Source organism: Lepisma saccharinum, chromosome 21 (genome assembly GCF_977018435.1).
Source record: "Lepisma saccharinum chromosome 21, izLepSacc3.1, whole genome shotgun sequence".
NCBI lineage: Eukaryota > Metazoa > Arthropoda > Insecta > Zygentoma > Lepismatidae > Lepisma > Lepisma saccharinum.
In genome coordinates, this window is record NC_139249.1 from 61,053,952 (window position 1) to 61,073,941 (window position 19,990).

The 19,990-nt window shown below is 36.5% G+C and overlaps 1 protein-coding gene across 1 annotated transcript; it reads left to right on the forward strand.

Annotated features, from left to right (window-relative positions):
* Nucleotides 1–18,531: 18,531 nt before the first annotated feature.
* LOC146004209 (uncharacterized) lies at nt 18,532–19,629 on the forward strand. The gene has a single exon (XM_083142879.1). It carries the CDS (start codon nt 18,532–18,534, stop codon nt 19,627–19,629), a length of 1,098 nt encoding a protein of 365 aa, XP_082999005.1.
* The last annotated feature ends 361 nt before the right edge of the window (nt 19,630–19,990 follow it).

A 19,990-nucleotide genomic window follows, 5' to 3' on the forward strand; every position in this document is an offset into this window, starting at 1 on the left:
TCAGCTATTCATTGATTTCAAAAAAGCATATGATTCGGTCAAAAGAGGTAAATTATATAATATATTAGTAGAGTTTGGAATACCTAAGAAGCTTGTTAGTATGATAAAAATATGCACCAGTGAAACAGAAAGTAAAATTCGTGTGGGTATTAATATGTCTGACAAATTTACTATTCATGATGGGTTAAAACAAGGAGATGCATTATCTCCATTGCTCTTTAATTTTGCCTTAGAATATGCTGTAAGGAAGGTAAAAGAAACTAATGAAGGACTGAAATTAAATGGTGTGACTCAATTGTTAGCATATGCAGATGATGTAGACTTACTGGGGGATGATGTGAATACAATTAAGAAAAAAGCTAAAATATTTTTCAAAACTGCTAAAGAGATAGGTTTGGAAGTTAACAAGGAGAAAACTAAATATATGCTTACAGGCCGAAACCAAGTGTTAGGTAATAACCAAAATCTAATTATTGATAACAACTCGTTTGAATCAGTTTCCAAATTCAAATACTTAGGAGTAATATTAACAAATGAAAATTATATTAAAGAGGAAATAAAAAGTAGGCTTAATTCAGAAATGCATGTTACTTCTCTCTTCATAAACTTTTGTCTTCTCGTTTAATATCTAAGAAACTAAAAGTTAAAATATACAAAACAGTAATTTTGCCTGTTGTATTATATGGATGTGAAACTTGGTCCCTTACATTGAAAGAGGAACATAAATTGAGAGTATTTGAAAATAAGATCCTTAGGAAAATCTTTGGACCTAAAAGGGATGAGGAGACAGGTGAGTGGAGAAGGTTACATAATTTAGAACTACATAATTTGTATTCATGTCCAGATATTATTAGAATAATTAAATCAAGAAGACTTAGGTGGGCAGGCCATGTGGCACGAATGGGAGAGGAAAGAGGAGTTTACAGAATTCTTGTTGGGAAACCTGATGGTAAGAGACCTGTAGGAAGGCCAAGACGAAGATGGAGGGACAACGTTGAGATGGACCTAAGGGAAATCGGTAGGGATGGAAAAGAGTATATAGAACTTGCTCAAGATAGGGACAGATGGAAGGCCTGTGTTGCTGCAGCCATGAACCTTCGGGTTTAAGAAGGCTAGGGAGTTAGTTAGTTAGTTAGTTTTTTCTCTGCAAATACATGTGTGGGACAGATCTGCAAGTCTTTGTGCAAGTTTAGCTTACGTGCTGTACAGTAAATAAGTGGCAACTGACATTATTATTTTTATTTTTTTTGGTCAGGAAACATGATAAAAGCTGTAGTAAAATGTGGAAACAGTATCATATTAGCAGACACACTGGCACTGTGAAGTCACAAGTTCTATCACCACTGCCTAAAATCATGCATGTCTGACCATCCTAAAATGTGTTTCGTGTCCTACGTTATGTTTCACAATACTGAAGGCCTTCATAAGTTTTGCACGGATGTATTATATACCCCGGAGGCACAGTGGTCTAGTTGGTAGGGCATCTGATGCCATGCCGGAGATCCAGGTTCGATTCCTGGGGAGAGTGATTTAAGCTCAGATTTTTCCAGCTTTGTCCTTACATAAAGCAGGGGCTCACCCAGCCTCAATTAAATGGGCACCTGAGGGGAGGGGGTAATGGTGGCAGGAGCATAGTGCTGATCACATCATCTTCAACATGACCGAGATCAATAGAATGTGTGTGTCCTTTTTACAGGATCATGATGACATTTTCACATATAATTCCCGGTTTTCAAGGCAAGCTTTCCAAAAATTTAAAAGTATGAACAGATGCTTTCTTCATTTCAACCTCTCACTCCTTTGCCCCCCCCCCCCCCACATACAAATATAGCCGGACCCTGTGGCTGAGTGGTTAGCACATTGCGCTAAATAAAATAAATCAAAAACATACAAATGTATTAACAATATAAAGGGTCTGTGTGGTTCCAATGTATCCAAGAATTATAGTTCAATTGAACGGAATTTCCATTTGCCATTTTACATACTTAGACTCGAAATACATGTACAAACGCAAGTCACAAATGTTACTAATCTACAAAAAAATTATAAATGTATAAGAATTGGAATTCAAACTCAAATTTATCTCAAGATATCTTATCTTGCAAAAATTTTCTTCATGTAAGATAGATTGTTCTGCAAAAGACAATAACAAAGTAAAGGATTGAGAGAATTCTGTTTTATTTTTCATGCAGTTTCCTTTTCCTTCTTTGATAAAAATTAAAGCTAAACTAAGTTGTAATTTTTCATGCCTATGGAGAAAAAATTCACATATAATTCATGTAATTTCGGGAGCCAATAATTCACGGATAATTTCGAGAATTCAAGGAATTCCTGGTGAGTAGCCAACCAGTTTTATTTACTACAAACAAGTGGCCTTTGTATTAATTTGTTAACTATCTTGACAACTATATTCAATTCCTAAACAACAAAAAATGAAACTGGCAACTGTGAATCTAGGTAGCTCAGAATTATGTGGTCTCTTGTCAGTGCTTTGTTCATAATGTTGTCCTCCTCACACTGAAAGCTTTTCGATGGTTTACAGTGTCACCCTCTTTGTATACAATTAAGTCCATCATTACATGTGATTCAATGATTTTTTACAAGGGAACTTTTATGAGTCCCCACCTGCCACTCTTGCTCCCTGCAGAAAAGTATTGTGGTGTTATCACTGCTTGTAAGGAAAAGTCTTAGTCTCTTATGACTGAAAAGAAGATTAATGTTGGAAAATATGCAACCATACTGAATACAAAAATTCCTTTACATAGGTTTAGTTTCCTACGAGTAATGTTTATTGTATGTTTATGTGATGCATGTGAAGCTTTGCACACATACTATATATACACACAACCCCTGAAATTAGTGTTAATTTAAGGCTCTAAGAAACCAGGAGTTCAGGCCTGAATCTGGGGAAGGAAAAATGTTTCATCATACAGTACTGTCTATTGTCACTTTTCATCACAGTAGCCAAAATAGAGTGCAATGAAACAGGTATTATAGTGTGTATTGTCAACTGTGCTTTACATGAATAAAAATCCTTATTTGAATATAAAAGACAATAATATATGAATCTTACACTGATGTAGTAGAAGATTTTTGGATTCTCAAATGCAATTTAGCAGGGCAATCTGTATTCTTCTGTGAAGGTTTCACTAGGTGACTGCTAGATCTGGTATTATGTTGACACCTATAATGAGCCTGAAGGAAAAAATAACATTGCATAATAGTAGTCGATTGCTAAGTGTTGTTACAGTTGAATACCTTACATAAACCAAATTGATTTAAGACACTTCTTACATCATGTGCAGAAAGCTTAATTCTCTCCTCAATAATCGTCCAAAGGTCATGTAAGATTGTAACACAGTTCATATACGCTGACAGAGAGGAAACGAAATGACGCACGTGCCTGCCAAGCGATTGGGAGTTAGTCTGACCATCAACTGTCAGTAATACAGGCACGTTGCGCACACACAGCAGTCATAGCTCGTCCAGTGTCGAAGAGAAATGGAGGTATCGAAGCAGCTTGTTCGCGTGTGTGTGTTGTATGACTTTAAAGTGGGCCTGTCAGCTGCAGCATCAAGTCGCCGCATATGCCAGGCATTTGGGGAGAATGCTGTAAACGAACGCACTGCCAGGCATTGGTTCCAGAAATTCCGTTCGGGAGATGTGAGCCTTTCGGATGAACCTCGCAGCGGACGACCACATGTGTTGGATGACGAGGCCCTGACAGCAGCCATCGAGGAGAACAGTGGTCTAACGTGTGATGAACTTGCAGAAAGGTTCCATGTTTCTGCTGAAACAGTCAGACTGCACCTGCATGGGATAGGAAAGTCAAACAATTTAAGCAAGTGGGTACCCCACACATTGTCGGCAGCCAACAAGGAACAACAAGTGACAGCCTGTTTGTCCTTGCTCACTCAGCACCTGAACACACCCATATTTGATCGCTTGCTTACTGGTGACGAAAAGTGGGTCCTCTATGACACTCCCACGAAAGGTTATGCTCTCTGTATGGTGGAATTGCCGGCAAGTGGTGCATTACGAGCTCCTTCCACCTGGTCAGACCATCACTGCTGACCTCTACTCTCATCAGTTGCAAAGGGTGCACCATGCATTGCGGCAAAAGGAGCTGGCATTGGTGAATCGCAAGGGTGTGCTGTTCCTGCACGACAATGCCAAGCCACATGTGGCAAAGAGGACCCGGGAGACCCTTCAGCAATTTGGCTGGGAGACACTGTGCCATCCACAATATTCACCGGACCTTGCACCAACAGATTACCACCTGTTTAATTCCCTCGACAACCACCTCCGTGGGAGATCCTTCACAAATGAGGGAGACCTGCAGAATGCACTCACGGACTTCTTTGCATCCAAGCCCGCCGAGTTTTATCACCAGGGTATTGAGCAGCTGCAGGAACGTTGGCAAAAGGTGTTGGATGCTGATGGAGATTACTTCGAAACCTGTATTGCTTTTTGTTTATCACTGCTCTAGAACGGCAAGAACTTTTTTGGTTATCTTGTATTTTTACTGATTCTGATATCTCTACATAGCTTTTAATTATGTGCAAAATCTACCATTTTCTTATTTTTTATTATAAATGCATAATTTATATACCATGACTGTGTAAATTAAATGGCTAAATGTGCAGTTTACTTTTCAAAAGCAAAGCAATTGTAGTCATCTGGTTATAAACATTAATTGAAGAGGTTAATGAAACATTAATATTCTTCAATGAACATTTACAACTTCATTTCAGATCAGCAGAATATTGATATAAGTAAGTTTTAAGATCAAATTTTTCACATCAGACAGACACTTGAAAAAAAGTGGGAATATAATCAAAATGTCCATCAGCTATTCATTGATTTCAAAAAAGCATATGATTCGGTCAAAAGAGATAAACTATATAATATATTAGTAGAGTTTGGAATACCTAAGAAGCTTGTTAGTATGATAAAAGTATGCACCAGTGAAACAGAAAGTAAAATTCGTGTGGGTATTAATATGTCTGATAAATTTACAATTCATGATGGGTTAAAACAAGGAGATGCATTATCTCCATTGCTCTTTAATTTTGCCTTAGAATATGCTGTTAGGAAGGTAAACGAAACTAAAGAAGGACTAAAATTAAATGGTGTGACTCAGTTGTTAGCATATGCAGATGATGTAGACTTACTGGGGGATGATGTGAATACAATTAAAAATAATGCTAAAATATTTTTCAAAACTGCTAAAGAGATAGGTTTGGAAGTTAACAAAGAGAAAACTAAATATATGCTTACAGGCCGAAACCAAGTGTTAGGTAATAATCAAAATCTAATTATTGATAACAACTCGTTTGAACCAGTTTCCAAATTCAAATACTTAGGAGTAATATTAACAAATGAAAATTATATTAAAGAGGAAATAAAAAGTAGGCTTAATTCAGGAAATGCATGTTACTTCTCTCTTCATAAACTTTTGTCTTCTCATTTAATATCTAAGAAACTAAAAGTTAAAATATACAAAACAGTAATTTTGTCTGTAGTATTATATGGTTGAAACTTGGTCCCTTACATTGAAAGAGGAACATAAATTGAGAGTATTTGAAAATAAGATCCTTAGGAAAATATTTGGACCTAAAAGGGATGAGGAGACAGGTGAGTGGAGAAGGTTACATAATTTAGAACTACATAATTTGTATTCATGTCCAGATATTATTAGAATAATTAAATCGAGAAGACTTAGGTGGGCAGGCCATGTGGCACGAATGGGAGAGGAAAGAGGAGTTTACAGGATTCTTGTTGGGAAACCAGATGGTAAGAGACCTGTAGGAAGGCCAAGACGAAGATGGAGGGACAACGTTGAGATGGACCTAATGGAAAATGGTAGGGATGGAAAAGAGTATATAGATCTTGCTCAAGATAGGGACAGATGGAAGGCCTGTGTTGCTGCAGCCATGAACCTTCGGGTTTAAGAAGGCTAGAGAGTTAGTTAGTTAGTTAAGTTTTATATTGCTGCTTCATCATATCGGTAATACTCAGTCGATTCCTAATAACTAAAGGGTGTTCCATAAAGTGTGCAGGTTTTAAATCACTTGTCATTTTTTTGCTTAAAGTTTGGCAAGACTGTTCTTATCCTTTTCGTTATATCTTATCATTCCGATTATTAATTGAGCAATTGTTTTTTTTTGTTTTCCAGATGTTCAAGGTGGTTCACTATCGAGCAATGCGTTGTTATTTTTAAAACACATTACAGAAACGGGAAGTGCTACGCAGAGACAGTTCGTAAACTTTGCGCGAACTTCGGACGTGACTATGCCCTAACTGCAACAAGAGTTATGAGGTTGTGAAGAAATTCGAGATATCCGAGTCAGTTGCTACCGTAAATTTGCTTGGGTGAAAATGTAGTCGTCGCACAAAAGAAAACGTTGCAATACTGCAAGACACTATGAATGTTAGCCCCGCGAAGTCGCTTCGCCGTTGTTCACAACAGTTGGGAATATTGGTGTCCTCATTGGAACGAATACTGTAAAAAGACCTTCGTATGCACCCATACAAGGTTCAGTTGACACAAGAGATCAAAGCAACCGATCATGCAAAACTAAGAAATTTTGCACAGTGGATTTTGACAAAACAAGAAGAGGATGGGAATTTTCACTTTTAAATAGCCTGGGCATATACCAACAGACATTTTCTCTTTTTCAGTATGAAATCGTAGTGAATATGGAAAATAATAAAAATATAAATAACAATTTTGATGCAATTTAGGCTGAGTTATTGCATTTTCAAAACCTGTCCACTTTATGAAACACCCTATAAAAATACTAAAATGTAAAGAAAACAAAATTATGAAAAGTTTGATTCATGCCCTATAAAGGTTGGTTTGAATAAATAGAAGGCAAGAGGACCATTTTTCATTAACAAAAAACTGCAATTTTCATGAGTCTCAATGTCACAGACCACACCTGGATGAAAGCAGCACGAGATCTGGAATCCGCGTATTTACAGAGTTTTGTGTGATCTAGTTTGTAACAATTTTAGTTTATGAAGACAGAGATGTTGTACTTTAGTTCTGGAAACTTTTGGCATCCAACAATATTAAGTTCATACCTGGGGGACTTGGCAGAGATTCCCAATGTGCTGGGGTCATCAACACTTTGTCTGCAGGTAGACAACACGAGAATATCCAGTGTTTGCACCTCGTGGAGTTGAGATAACTCAACACTTTGTCTACAGGCAGACAAAAGAGGTATGGACTAACATAAAATGACTGTATTAGCAAAATCTAAGTGTATATATCCCCGTTTTCTGCAGTCTCATACTCCTGTCTTACATGTTTTATGACATAATATTTTATTTGGTTATAATAAAAATTGTTGGGTATAAGTTTCAGTAAACTATTGAAAATGTCTTGACATATCTTTCTGAACATACTGCCATCAGTAAGATACATAAAGGTTAGTACTTCACCATATTTGAGATTTCATTTGGCGTTAATTCGTTTACATCATAATTATTAGTATTTTGGAACAATCGGATCTACTTTTTTGGTCATATTTAATCTTTTAATTATCTACCTTTATATTTTGTACCTTATACAATTCTTCTTCTTTTTCTTTCTTGTTGTTTTATTAACTTTATCAAATAATACAAGGACGTGACAACTGTAATATCTTCCTTTCTTCTGGGAAGGCACATTGCAAGATGCCACAAGAGCAGAAAATCATAGTGCATGCATCACACTTTTTGTTTGAAGACTGTGACGGTTGATATACATTATATAAATATCATCCTGCCACAGCTTCAGGCAAGAAGAGAAGAGACAGAAAGAAAGACGAGAAGATGAAGAGAAGAGACGGAAAGAAAGACACACTCTTCTCTTCACATACGAGAGTGATATATGTCACGCGCCAAATAAGTCACTGATGGTTATGTAACGTATCAAGTTGCGCAGCCTTCTCGATAGAGGGCGCTCGCTGCCTCGGCACGTAACTTCGCGCATGCGTAAAATATACTTGTCGACAGAGCAGCGTTGGGAACTGGGTGAACGAGAGACAGACACAGTACAGTTCCGATAGACTCGAGACCAAGGACAGACCAGCATTAGATGCCAGCCGGAGCGGAGAGACTACAGGTATATCAAGTAGTTCGAGCAACAAGTGCCCCACCTTTTACTTCCCCTTCGTTGCGTAATTGGCATGGCATTTTAGCTAACGTTATACGTTTGAGTTGCCATATCTTCCAAATCATCTGGATTCTGCCATGTTGCGTAACGGGGAAGGAAGGAGGTCAGTATGGGGCTTTTGTCTAATTCAGTTTCTGTAATTCGCCTACATGACTTATTTAGTAACAAGAGATTTAATATTTCTAAATTGACGAGTAACTTGAATTGACTTCCTTACGACAAAAAAGAAATCGAGCATATATATATATATTTGGTCTCTCCACTCCGAACCGGCTGGATTAGTATATATATATATATTTTTATAAATAATTCTATCAGTGACTTGTATGTATTAAGGCCTAAAAGAGTGCCCTTTATTTATGACTTTGAAGGTCATTAGTTTAATATAATAGTTTATTATCACACCACCTCAAATAGTGTATGCATGTGTTTCAAATGAGTGAATCCATATAAATATATATTGGGTTTTAATATTTGAATGAAGAATTGGGAGGGGGATTGAATGCATGTGTATATATAGAAATTAAATTTGGGAAGAGTTCATTGCTATTTATTATAGGCTGTTTAGAATAGTAAACGACAAAAGTAAGGGATAGAGTGAATGCATAAATGGTATTTGAGGTCCGCTGGACATTAAATTGTGAACACTATTGACTCCGTAAATATTCATTGAATTGATATATTCCGGGGAATTTAAGATACTGAACTTATTGTACTGATCAAGTCGCTGTTCTTATTTTTTACAAAGCAAAAACTGTTCTTGAATAAAACCTTGTTAAAAATTGAGTACAATTTTTAATCAATCAAAGAGTAGACTAAGTTATTATTGTTTTGCAAATTAGCCGTTGACGTAGAATAATCTAGGGCAAAAGTGATAATTTATCTGGGTTGTTTTTGGGCGTACGTAATTTTCTTGGGAGGGGGAACTAGATGATTTCCCCAATTCTCAATAAGATTGCGTTAACCCGGATTTATGCACTCAGTGATTTGAGTTCTTTGTCTCCTGGAGCAAGCCAAAAATCGATCCACGTACTTCAGGGTAGTATATTGGGCTGGGCGAAATTATACTAAGGTAGCAGCTTCCTAAACATCATACGCTTCAATATTGTATTTAGAGAATTTTAGTATCGGGTAGCAGTGGTATATGCAAAATTGAAGCGTAACAAAAAATATGATAGTATTCACCACAAGACCACTTATATATATCCACTGAAATGCTTATTCTTATGTATGAAAGTTCCATATAACAACTGTAATATATGTTTAAATAAGAAATATTTAGGTATGTGGTCTCTTTTTTTTTATTATTGTGATATTAAAAGGAATGTACTTATATGTGACAAATATGCTTGGTATCTAAACCATGAAATATCGGCATATGTTTCCTTGCTTTTGCTTAAAAATCCTTATTTTTGTTATAATATGCTACAACCTTTTTTTGCAATTTGACAATCCTTTCCTTCTTTATAACAAAAATGTATTGATGAAGAATTGTAATTGTTTCTTAAAATTATACATGCATTTTAAAATCCTTGCTGCCTCATTTATTGAATAGAATGCTGGACATCCATTTTCTTTCATCTAAGTTTTGTTTTCTGAAATTTCAAAGTACATACCTTATAAAGGAGATAGGTTGAATCCTCTGGAAATGTTCTATCTACACAATATGTTGTTTTGCTCTTCATTGAAAAGCTTTGAAGCCAACTACATGCTTCATTCTTTGATGTACAATTTACCCTGAATCTGAAATAATTTTTTATTTAATTTTTAGAATAAAATATAATTAACATGTGTTTACCTGCATGTGTGTGAGATAGAGAATGCTTTATATTGGGCCAACAATTTTTTTTGTTCATACTAGAGCTGAGCCGATACCGATGTTGGTCTGATGTATCAGTATCAGCCAAATCAGTGGTATCAGTATCGGAAATTATCGTTTGGAATTCATCTACCAATACCAGCCGATACTCTTCCGGCATGTTGGTCCTTCATGGAATCCATAAAAATACCGTGCGACACTTTTGTGGAGTCTAATTATCCTGGAAACTATGCGAAACTCAAACTTTCTTCTTATTTTGCACCAATATTGGATGAAAAACTGTATTTTGTGATTACATAACTTCTATTTTAATCTTGAATATTCTAAACCAAATTTCTTGGTAAGTTAATGCATAAATAATTGGAGAAGAATATTTACACACCAATATTGATCAGTATTTTGAACAAATTTTAATTATTGGAATTTTCAAGTATCAATATCGGTATCGGTGGGAATTGGAAAGAGTATCAGCATTGATTCAAAGTGGTATTGGTTCAGCCCTAGTTCATACTTATAGTATAGTCTCCAGAACAAGTGTGGGTTAGCCATTAAGGTGGCAAACCCACACTCAGGAAGTCACATTTCAAGCCCAGTCATCATCAATAATCTTTCTCCAGGATTTCTTCTCCCGCAATGGGACTTTAATAAAAGGAATGTATGCTTGCTTCCGTTCCTTGTCCCTTTTCTTCCACCCCTAGGCCTTGGGTAAACCAAATGCTAGAAACAAACAATATTAGTCTAGAAATCAATCACATGCACACAATCTACTTATAGTACACTTATAAGTATGTATTTGAAAATGCATATCAAAAGCAGCGTAACAGCTCTGTGTCAGGCTGTACTGTCCATGCAGCATTTTCCAAGCAACATGTTTAACATACAAGTGTTGACACATCTGGACACCCTATCAAAGCGTATAGTGATTGTTAGTACTAAAAAGACACACAAGCTTGGCAAAAGCACTTTATAAGACTAGTTCTCCACAATTGCTGCAGTTGTTGTTTGTACTTGAGTGGGAGTGAGCCACAAGGTAAGGGTGTAACAGAAGGTGACTATGCATAAATTTCAATTTCATGTGCAACAAAACATTACAACTATGAATTATTGATACCATAATATTAGCACTTTTATCAATATCCTGACATTGGCTGATAATAACTTTCTTCTAGGAACAAAATGATATTAAATTTTTACTGGCACTGATAATGTAAGCTGCTTCAGTGCTGGGCACATTTAGTGGTTGACTTGCAGTCTGATCACTGAAGGTTCCAGGGTTGAGTCCTTGCATGAGCCTTCCATTGTGAATGTCCCTACATCAATTTCATCCAATGATCACTGTTGATATTAGCTGAACATTGCAGGAAAGATACATAGAAATATAAGATGCTAACACGTGGCAATATGAAACATACTAATAACCATCAGTGAACAGACCTGGTAGATAGAAGTAAATATTCAGTACAGATCTTGAATGATATACTTGTTCTATTTTTAAACTTGAACCAAAACCAGTGTGCATTGCTTATTTCTTTTTCTATGAGGCTTTTGTAATTGCTATGATAAATATGATATCACGTTTTAAGCCTTAAAATAGTTATAGAACAAGTATATTCTAATTTAATAACAGAATACTTAATAGCATTTAAACTGTTGAGTAAACTCTAGCATAATTGATACACAGTATGAATACTCACTTAGCACAAAAGCTATCCTTTTCTTCATCTACTGAACAGATAACATAACTATAGTTGTCAGGAAGTAGCACCTAGAAATATGAGAAGAATTCAAAGGAACTTATTCTATGGATGTAAGTGTGTTTATTTTATGCCCTTCAACTTTAAAGAAACTTATAATGAGGTGCATAATTTATACTTTTGTTTTGGGGGTTATACTTTTGAATATACTTGATGTTGTTTTAAAAGCTTCCCAATGATATTTCATTGTTACTTGTCCTTGTACAAAATACATGATTATATTATAGAAATCATTTCTGAATCCAATGGGCTCTCACGTATCCAAGTTGTTCGCACTCTTGCTTTTGGTGCGAGCGATCCTGGGTTTGATTCTCGGTGGGAGCCCCCAAAATGTCGGCGCTGACCCAGCATCGTGAGGACAATTGGGAAGCTACGTGAAAAGAAGTAGCGGACTCCGGTCTCGAAAGCCAGAAAACAGTGGCGATGGGATCCGATGCGCTGACCACGTGTCACCCAATGAAACACCGCTCTGGCAGGCCCTGGCACTTCGAGGACTGTTGTGCTACGGAGTGTAGTGTGTGTGTGTGTATTTCTGTATCCAATTGTAAAATTGAGCTTTACTAAAAACACGCTTCAGGGGTGACTGAACCACGGCTTGTAAGCCACACATGGTTCTGTGACAACCAATGTGCATTAAAATATATTGAATGAGCCACTCTTAGCGTTGTAAACTCAGAATTCACAGGATTAATTTGAATGGAATGGTATTTTTAATATCTCTATTTTATTTAAACTGCTATACTTTGACCAAATATTAATTATGACAAATACTAAAATATCTATGTCAACCCCATTTCCCCTTCTGCACAAGCTTAAGACATATATTTTAATAGTTAGGTTATACCATATTAACCACTTACCTTACACATCAGTTTCCATAGTATGGTCTGAAACTTCTGATTTCTATACCTTTTCTGCATAAAATGGGCAATTCTTGTTACTAACAATACATTTTTCTTGAAAAATAATATTTATTTAACTTTGATTTTATCATCTTCTATTAACTTTGGCTCCATGAAGATGTATAGAAATGTAATGTACTTATCAACGTAATGTACATAAATGTATATATATTTTAAAACAATATTCTGTGCTCCACCTAAATATTTACTGTACTGTCCTTCAAAGATGCTTAACAACTTGATTTGAGATAAGACATAAAATGTGCATATGTAGCTTTCCTGGGTGAACTGTCTGAAGTTTACTCTGGATAGTAAGGGAAGCATTAAACAATTAAAATAAATAAGTCAGGAATTTAAAAACATGTATACTTCAACCTTCTTTTGTTTTTAAAGTTAGTACAAATTAACAGTTTAAAAACTAAATACACAAATAAAAATTATTGTAATGGGCAAAATTTATGCGGCAGGTGTAAATTGACAATAGTAGATACAATTCCCTGACATAAGCAAAAATTTTATTATGCAGATTCTTTGTACATAACAAATTCACAAAGATTTGTGGACTAATTTGTGATACTTCTTCCAGAAAAGATTGAAGGAAAAGATACCAACTCTCTCTCCTTGGTAAATGTCATGGTTTACGAATACAGGATGTGGCCTAGCAATGTGAGTAAATGTGAGTTAATCTGTGATAAAGGGTGACTATAGCTAAAGCCATGAAACTAGTCCAGTCAAGGTCATGCCACCCATATACAATGTTGCCAGTAAGCTACTATTTCATCTTTCAATAATAATTCCGAAAAAAATGTTATAGAATAGTACTTAACATAAAGAACATTACGAGGCATTTTTTAAACAGAAATATTTTCTTGGCTATTCAGAAAAAAATAAAAACATGTTTCCATAAAAATCACAAGGAAAATTATTTTTTTTTACTTGAAGTGTAAAAACTGTAAAAGATAATGGAAGCAACGACACAAGAGGGTTGAAAAAAATAGTGAAACATTCTTAACCCGTAAACAGAAATATCGGTCTGCGAGACCTTTAGTGTTTTCTAGTTCTACAGTGTGGCAACACTGATCCCCCTCCACAGTACCTTATTATCAAACACTTGCCTACACTCTGCACATGTTACTGCTCAGTTTGGGACTGTTTGTTACGAGAGACTTATTGTTGTTTGATAACGTGAAGGTCTAACAGACTGGGTGTTTCGCATTACATATTCAATGCCAAGGTTGGAAGTGATTTACATAATACATTTTATTAGTTTTGTTCCCATGTAATTTTAGTTTTCAATAAGTTTGAGTTACGAATCATGATTTTGCTCTTTTATTGTCTAAAAAACTTTAAAAAAATGTAATAACAAATATTAAAAAATAAGGTCTCTCAGACCGGATGTTTCTAATTATGAAGTATCACATGTGCAATATCAAATGAGTAAAAGTTGGAAGTGATTTACATAATACATTTTCTAAGTTTTGTTCCCACGTAATTTTAGTTATCAATAAATTTGAGTTATTAATCATAATTTTGCCCTTTTATTGTCTAAAAAAACTTTAAAAAAATGTTTTAAAAATATTAAAAAATAAGGTCTCTCAAACCGGATGCTTCTAATTATGAAGTAAAGACCTATGTTTCTGTTCATAAATACCTACAGTACATATTTTACACACAAAATGTGTAAGCATTTGAAGTAAAAAAGTAAAATGTTCCAAGATTTGCAAAACTTTTTGGGATATATAATGTAAAATATCATTGCTGGCTAACTCGCTTTCTATTTGATCACATAAAAACTTTCATCGAGAAAGTGTTCACCTTAATTAACTTCTATCAGTGCTTTACACATTGGTCAGCTGTTCTGTCTTGAGGGGTGAACAAAAAGTTGGCATCCTACCACAAGTTACTTAATTCGTCATTTTGATATTCTGCTTCTATATTTAAAGACCAGTCACTACATCTGAATTAATTATAGTAAAACAAAGGTGAATAGGTAGTCAGACCTCAAAATTTATTCGAGGTACGTTCAATAATTATCAAAAATTTTAACAGCACAATACATAAGTTGCATTCTTCTTGCTTTTGGGACATTTTGATTAAAACTGTTTGTACGTGGTTTTATATTTAATTCAATATGAGTGAGCCTCCAGTTCGGCTCCTAGCATTGTAGGCGAGACTCGCAAAAGACCATGAAAATCAGTTGAAATTCGTCGGAGTTTTTTTTGTGGCTCAGTCGGTAACGCGTCTGACTACCATGCTCAAGGTCCCGGGTTCGATCCCCGGCTGGTTCAAATCCGGGAACTTTTCTAATGATGAAAGCGGCCCTGACGCCCACCCAGAGTCGAATAACATGGGTACCTGGGGGAAACCCTGAGGGGTAAAGGCAGTCAGGGGTGTGATGCTGATCACATCACCCCCTCTCACGACCAGATCAAGAAAGTGTGGGGCTTTACCCCCACATCCCCTATACGCCTTCATGGCATGGTGCTATGCACAGGGGAGCACTTTACTTTTTTTTTTTTTTTTTTGGCGGCATTAGAGTTGGGGTTCTTTGGTGGTGCTAGTGTATAGTAGGGTGACCACATCATCAGCAAACCATCTCAGTGGCACTGTAAGAATTAATAGTGTTTTCGGTTAAACATGGATTTTGAAAAGTGATGCAGAAGTAAGGGGTATGCAATCACCCTGTATCGCTGCACCTGCTCTATAAGAAAATAAATGCGACTAAATACGCAGGAAAATTTAATAAGCAAAAAGCACAAATAGAATAAAAATCGAAGAATGTTCAAATGCGAATGAAATTCAATTCCTTGAGATATTTAATTGAAATATGACTTATATACGCATAAAACGTTGAGAAGCTCATCTAAAGTGGGGCTAGTAGAGTTGTCACATTGAAAAGTAATTTCAAACTTTCAGAAGGCAAAGTACTGAGTTGCTGAACCTGATCAAATAAATTTTACGACAGAGATCAACCTGGATTTTTCTAACTGTAGGGTATTTTCCTCGCCTTTAGTACTCTAGAATGGTCCTGTGGACTACGCTGCCATTAAATTTGTTCAATTCAGTGCTTTTGTGTTCCCGTGTATAACTCTTCCTTGGTGACTCAAAGACAACATTCACACCTCAAGCCTCTGCCAAAGTTAAAGTACTGTTGATACGTTGTACAGACTTTTCACAAATCCCGCAAGCTTCCACCATTGATATTTATACTTGTACAAAGTTGATGTTCTTCCTTGATTTTTCTTTACATGCAAGATTTCTGAGAAACATGTAAACGTTTCCAGTGATTACCTTAATTTGTTTTTTAATGTCTGGTCAGCAGGCACATACACCACAATTATTTCCACCTGCTAATGTACCACACATAGGACACTGCTCTTCAATGTCATTCATAATGAATACAAAACCAACAATCCTCACATAATACACCAGCGAAGATGCAATCAACCCCATACGTACAAAGCACGAAGTGTTGACTGAACACCTTGGAAGAAGTGTGGCAATCCTGGATGGCCAGGGGTGTGAAAAAGGCAAGGGGAAACTCTGAAAACACGTGACCTTAGCTGTACTATTTTTATGGAGAGAGCAATAGGTCAGATAGAGATTACATGGTTTCCTAAGAGACCCAAGGTCTCCACATGCTCATGTGTTCATCCATCTCCTCCACGTGCATGAGATAGTGATCACACTAATAGCTTGGCCTCTGAAGAGCAAGACAAAAGGATATGGACTTAAGCGAGAATGGCCACTGGAACAAAAAGGTTACCTGAGGGTTAGGGCAGGCAAGTACCGAGACACACTGACTCCATGGTATAAAAACCCTCCCTTTTAGTAAACAGCATCCTGTGCTAGGGGAATTGCTGCCCAAGGCTGACGGTGTTGCTTCTGCCAATCATAGGTAAAGAGACTATTATTTTGTTTGTATTGCACTTTAGGTTCTCTCCATGCAGTTACTATAAAAATAACACCTACAAATGAGCACTTAGTACTTTAGAACTTACCATAACTATGAATTATGTGTGATTTAAAACTATAAACTTGTGTGTGAACTTAGAGAGGAATAAACTTTAGTAATGTACATAACCAAGTTGTCAATGAACCATTCTCCATTCTGAGCTACTAACCCCGTGTAGCACCAAAGCTCCCCCTTGTCGTTGCATTTACATCTGCATATATTTCAGAATATTGATATAAACATTTCAAATAAAATATGTATGTGAACTTGACATAAAAACATATGTGATAAACATGTTCTTATCAATCAATTCAATTCACTGAGAAATGCAATATTCTTACCTGAAGGCATGGGTATTTTTCAATAGAAGTATCTTCTACATTGTGTGAGCAGGACTTGCCAGTTCCTGCTACAATTGGAGTACCTATAAAATAAAGTTATTTCAAATTGTGTTGTTGTGACATGATTTCTTGTGTTTTTAAATCGGAGCTATTACGAGTAAAATGTATTGTGCCCAACTTGGAAGCCTACATCAAAGGCAAGACTGAAGTGCTGCACCCAAACGTGACATCGAAGGCATGTAACTGCCTAGTAGCCAATGGTATGTGGAAATATAAAATAAAGTATTCATTGCCAATTCTTGCTCTAAAACTCTTGGGTAAGAACGTGGACGTTTTCAAAACCAGCATTACCATCATGCTGAGCTGATTCCAGAGTTCTTGGAAAAGGGATGACTATCACTGTGAGGAGGGAGGGTTGTGGATTCCTACCCTTCAGTGTAAGTCTTTTGTGTGACTGCTGGCTGTACTTACACTGCAGAGACTTGTTTTTATTGCACATCACAGAAAATAATGGACAGCAGGGCATAAAAGCCAGTCAATTGAGCCTTATTATATTTCTGCATTTGAATATATTTTATGCCATTTCCTCCCTCCCCAGGTTAACCCAAACAACAAGAATCTTGCTTACATTAAATTGAATAATACATAATCAATAATCAAATTAATAATCCATCGATTTTTTTTCGTGTAACTGCAACACTTTATAAAGGCTTGCAACATTTCAAAAACTTCTTCTTCTTCTTTTTGCATCCTCTGGTCTAGAAAGAGATTCACATAAAATGTCGGAAGACATTCTAAAGTGCTATAATGCTACTTGAGAACAATTTGCAAGTTTTTTAATGTCATTCATCTGCTGAGTTGTCGTAACTCAGTAACTAGCATTTGTTATTTTAAACTGGAATTATAGAATTACACAGCCCTGCATTTTGGGGAAAAGAAATTGAATGATTTCAAATCAATAGGTGATTCTGGAAGTATTTTGAATGCTGATCATGGAAATGACATCCATTTTTTTCCATCATGTCATAATTTTTCACTATCAAAATTCTCGTATTTGCCATTACATTACATCTATTACCTAACGCTTCAAAAGAAATTTATGCAAGGGAAATTTAGGTTGTTTTCAAATTAATAAGTGATTCTGAAAGTATTTTGAATGCTGATGAAGAAAATATTATATAAATTTCTTCCTATCATGTGAGGAATTTTCTCCACATCATTAAGTTCAATCAGCCTACTGTATTATAACACTGAGTTTTGAACATTTTGTGAAGGAAATTTTTATGAGTGATTTCGAAAATGGAACATACGTAATAAATGTTTACAATTTTCATGTCAATGTGTCTTATGAAGATAGAAGGTGGGTTAAATGCTTACTATTCTATGTACATTTATACAGTGTGATCGAAAAGTCCCCGAAACCAAACTTCAAAAAAAAATTTCACCGGTCGTTATGATGATAATGTAATAATTTCTGTGGAAGCTGGTTTGCGAGGGTCTTGGCTGTACACGACACAAGAGATGGCACTAGCAGTCGTTATGAGGAAATGAACTACGAGCAGTGCTGGTAACAAAATAATCACGCCAGTTGCAAGGATGAGTTTGTCGGTGGAGAAGCGTGTGTTTTTGTTAGAGGAGTATTTGAAAACGACATCATACAGTGCTGCGAACGAGAAATTTGAGAGGCGTTTTGGCCGTTCTGTGAGTAAATCAACTCTTCATGCATTAATCAAGAGATTTCGTGAACATGGTAGTGTGCACGATAAGCCGCGTAGTGGGCACCCTTTAGTTGTGACGAATGATGTTTTGGAAGACGTCGCCGCACGATTAAAACAATCACCGCAGAAAGGACTGCGGCGGTTATCACAAGAGGTCGGCGTATCTAATGGCTCAGTACACAAGGCAACAAAACAGTTAAAATTACGGCCATACCACGTGAAAGTGGTTCAGGAACTGCGACCAGGTGACAATGGTGATCGAATTAAGTACTGTCGGTGGTTTCAACAATTCACTCACAACAATATTGCTGTCCTTGATAAGGTATACTTCACGGACGAGGCCTGGTTAGATTTGTCAGGTCATGTTAATGCACAGTACACTTGCTACTGGTCCACAGAAAATCCACAAATTTTACACGAGGTCCCCCTCCACTCGCAGAAAATTGGTGTCTGGTGTGCCGTGTCCAGATCACGAATTATTGGACCATTTTTTTTCGAAAACCGAGTGAACTCTATTGTGTACCAGGACATTATACAGCAGTTTATCGCGCTTTTGGACACCGATGAACGAGATGTGTGGTTACAACAAGACGGGGCAACATGCCATACGTCCAATGCCACCATGGCATTTATGCGTGAATTTTTTGATGACCGCCTGATTTCATCAGGGCTTTGGCCGGCAAGATCACCTGATTTAACCTCACCCAATTTTTTCTTGTGGGGTTATTTGAAGGGGAAAGTGTACGAAAATAATCCCCACGATTTAGATACCCTGAAAACCAACATTGCCCAGTGCATTACTGCAATTAATGTGCCTATTCTGCATCGCGTAGCAAGAAACATGTGCCGTCGCTGCAGCATGGGGAACACTTTCAGCATCTCTTGTGATGTGCCTACATCCACCCAGATATCTAATGAGAAAGATCTACACGATCACGCAGGTAAAGTCCACTTGTTCCTTGCTTTCACAGTTTAGGTTAACTGTTGGTTTGGTTTACCTGATTATTTTGTTACCAGCACTGCTCATAGCTCATTTCCTTGCCACGACTGCTAGCGCCACTCCCCAGCACCATCTCTTGTGTCGTGTACAGCCAAGACCCTCGCAAACCAGCTTCCACAGAAATGTTAACATTATCATAATAACGACCGGCGAAAAAAAAATTTGAAGTTTGGGTTCAGGGACTTTTCGATCACTCTTTAGTTCAAAATTGGAGGAATTGTATTGTAGAAAAGTAATATTTTACCACCGTCTAAACAGAGCCATGTATTGAGGTAGTTATGGAACTACACATTTTATTGTGAAATTAAGGTAGTTAATATATTGCTATTTTCTAAAA

Excerpts from the sequence above, each read along its gene's own strand:
- LOC146004209 (XM_083142879.1), top strand. The coding sequence starts at position 18,532 with ATGAGTTTGTCGGTGGAGAAGCGTGTGTTTTTGTTAGAGGAGTATTTG.